General features: G+C 37.2%; 1 protein-coding gene across 1 annotated transcript; it reads left to right on the forward strand.

Moving 5' to 3' along the window:
• The first annotated feature begins 1,867 nt into the window (after positions 1–1,867).
• Positions 1,868–3,352, forward strand: LOC141658517 (transcription factor bHLH14-like). Its single transcript, XM_074465453.1, has one exon. The coding sequence runs from the start codon at positions 2,048–2,050 to the stop codon at positions 3,332–3,334; it is 1,287 nt and encodes a 428-aa protein (XP_074321554.1). The 5' UTR covers positions 1,868–2,047; the 3' UTR covers positions 3,335–3,352.
• Positions 3,353–3,736: the final 384 nt, after the last annotated feature.

Here is a 3,736-nt window from a genome sequence, read left to right on the forward strand (position 1 = left end):
TAGAGGAAGCCGGGGCAGAAAAATTTTTCTTGCGCAGAATATACGCTCAACATACATCGGAGCCCATACCACGGCATAGACTACGCTGGGGCAAATTGATGGGGCATATTCTGCACCCGCTGACCAGTCAACATATTGAGCAAGGTCAAAGATATCCACAGCAAGTCAACGGCTTAGACAACCTAACCGACGCAGCCTGTCGGCCTGTCTCTTGGGTCCCGGCTGGGGCAACTGGCCAGCCGAGGCACACATCTGCGAACTCATATCCAAGACCCATCGACGGTGAGTCAATAAGGCCCGCCGGCCTGCCATGGGTCCCTCGGCCGAGGGGTAGATCAATCTTTCCACCTGTTAGTCACTTGGCCACTTGACCACTACGTGACAAAAGGTGAAAGTCTATAAATACTCCTCAACTCTCATTGAGGAGATCCACAATTTAACCTAAGAATCACTATTCATCTGGTAATATCTTCCTTATCTCTCTACAATACATACTTCGCCAAGTAACAACAGCTTATCTCTCTAAGTTTACTAACTTGGGCGTCGGAGTGAGTTCGCTCGGTCCAAAGCCGAGCCCTCAGTTTGTTCATCGTTTCAGGAGACCGCAAGGAGGATCCAACTAAAGACGTCATTCTACAAGCACGGGTGGTAACGTATAACTGCTCTGGAATTACACCCGGAACACGTATTAGTATATTTTATTGGAAAAGGAGATATTTTTAATAATCATGTTTTTTACTCCCTCCGATCTACATCATAATAGATAAAACTTGCTTTTGGGTGATCTTCGATGCAATACATTTTTCTTCATTTATATGCTACAATACTTTTTTTTGGTAAAAAAATAAAATTTATGAAGAACTTTTTCATAACAAATCTTTATATATAAGTTTTGTCTTTTAAAATTTTATACTTTTAGCAATATTTTTGGTCAAAATTTTTAAAGTTTGACCACCAAAAAGTGAATGTGACCTTTGGTATGGATCGGTGGGAGTATATACTTTTGATAACTGATAATAATCTGTAAATTACTTCATTATATTGGTATAATTTTACAAAAGTTTAAAACTTGGTCGACCGCAAAAACGGTCCACGTTCTCTTTATTTCACGTGATATAAATGCTTCGTACAAAACTATAAATGTACAATTTAAAAACTTTGACAATCAAAAAGTGAATGTTACCTTTGATATGGATCTGTGGGACTATATACTTGATAATGATAATAATCTGTAAATTACTTTATTATATTGGTATGATTTTACAAAGGTTTAAAACTAACTCAACCGCAAAAAAGGGTCCACGTTCTCTTTCTTTCGTGATATAAATGCTTTGTACAAAACTATAAATGCAAATTGTACAAACCCTTGTTTATTGGAGCTCATATATTCATAGAACTGGTTACTCATCACCTAGTTTTTCGTACGGATACATTCATTCAAAATGAAACTATGTATGTGGATATACATTACTATCTTTAGCAATTTAGGGTATACGTTACTATCTTTAGAAATTCAATAGATTTCTCTCACAAACTTGCGACGAGTCAAGTACCACTTACATTGCTAGAAAAGACAAAAGTAAAGGTGCGTAGAGAATTACAAAAGACTTGTCTTTATCTATATAAGTAGGTTTTATTTGACCTATCATAAGGTTGTGACGGATATTGTCCGTCACAAATGAGAATTTGTGTTAGCAATTTTGGGTGTAACCTACCAATCGGGTACTATGTGTAATATATTTTTTTATTTCATTTTTTTTTTATAAATATGGATTTTGGGTGTAACCTACAAAATTATTGATATAAACAGCTATTTTTGTCAAATAAGCAAAGATGAAATCGTTAAACCTGGAAATACAGAAAAGTCCTCAAACCTGAAAATCGTTAAAGTTCGAGTCCGGGTTCCCTTGTTATATATATAACCACCCTACATTCACCTTTTGCTCAAATTAGCAACAACCTCAACTTCCCTCAAAATTAGAAAAAATTTCCCTTTAATCCCTTACTTAGAATTCCCACTAGATAGCTCAAAAAAATATAAAAATAAATGGACGAGAATTTCACAATTTCATCCTCAACTTCATCATCATCCAAGGCACCAAAACCCCAAGAATTCCAATTCCCATCAACATTACTATCAAATTTACAATTCTTACTTCAAACTCAACCATTTTGGTGGAATTACGCCATTTTATGGCAAACTACAACTCAAAACATCAACAACAATACCGAAACTCTTAGCTTAATTTGGTCTGAGGGTCATTTCCAAGGCTTCCAAAGCCCATCTACCAAGCCCACTAAGAAGCCGATTATCTCCGACGAAGAAGGCTCTTCAATGGATGACATGGTGACCGATGTGGAATGGTTTTACATGTCTTCACCTACTAGGGCACACCCTATAAAACAAGGTGGTGTATTTGCTAAGGCTTACACTACTGGGGCCTTAGTTTGGTTAAGTGGACCGGGTTCACTAGCCTCGTATAATTGTGACCGCGTGCAAGAAGCCGACTCACATGGGCTAGAGACTTTTGTTATTATACCTGTGTCCAATGGTGTTCTCGAGATGGGTTCTGTTGACTCGATCAATGAGAATTGGGATTTGGTTCAGCAAGTTAATAATCTTTTTGGGTCGTTGAGTGTTCCCGATATGGGCTACACTCGGCCTAATTTTGTCACTAATAGTGACCTACAGAGTCATTTGAGCCTATCTGAGACGTGTGACTCAGACAAGCTCCTGAGTCCTGAGAAAACGGCGAAGAGAAAAGGGAGACGTCGTAGTGGGACTCTCCCTGTCACAGTCAATCACGTGGAAGCGGAGAGACAAAGGAGAGACAAAATGAATAGTCGATTTTATGCCCTACGGTCCGTTGTCCCGTATGTGTCCAAAATGGACAAGGCGTCCCTGTTAGGTGACGCCGTGGCATATATCAATGAGTTAAAAAGTAAAGTAGAAAGGTTAGAGTCAAAACTTCAAACAAAGAAGGAGTGTACTAGTAATAGTGACAATTGCACGAGTACGCTTTTAAAAGACAAGAAAATGATTAACGTGCCTAGTGAAAATTACCGTAAAGAAATGAATGCGACAATTCCAGCTGAAGTTAATGTTAGGATTTTGGGTAGTGAGGCTATGATTAGGGTTCAATGTGAGAAAATTAATCACCCTTCCGCAATATTAATGGATTTGTTTAAGGAGCTTAATTTGCAAGTTAAACATGCTACTATTTCTACTATAGGAGAGTTAATGATTCAAGATGTTGTGATTTCTAACGTTCCAATGGAGATATGGAGTTCGGATGAATTGAAAAATGTAATCTTTGGAAGATTAACGATGTAGATCGATGAAGAAGGAGGATTAAAAGTTCGATTATGTAACTTGGTCTTTTCAGTTTTCAAATAATTCTAGCATGAAACTGCTTCAGTTGTACATTAAATGTAAAACCGACTAGCTCTAATGATAATGTATATGTTTATTTATTTTTTTTTTTTAATTTTTCCGTTAGTGTCTATGTGGTCCATTCCCCTTGAACTAATTTTTTAGCACTCCTATATGGATGCAGACTCATGCATCATTCATGAATCCGTCTTATCTAGGGAATGAACCAACATATAAGGACTATACTATAGGTTATATGCAATTAGTAGATTATACAACTGGTTGTAAGTAGTTTATGTACAACCTTTTCAATGTTGTCGAGTTTTATTATAAAGTTGTCGAGCTTTACTAACAAAATTGTCG

The sequence above is a fragment of the Silene latifolia genome, chromosome 6 (assembly GCF_048544455.1).
Source record: "Silene latifolia isolate original U9 population chromosome 6, ASM4854445v1, whole genome shotgun sequence".
Taxonomy (NCBI): Eukaryota; Viridiplantae; Streptophyta; class Magnoliopsida; order Caryophyllales; family Caryophyllaceae; genus Silene; species Silene latifolia.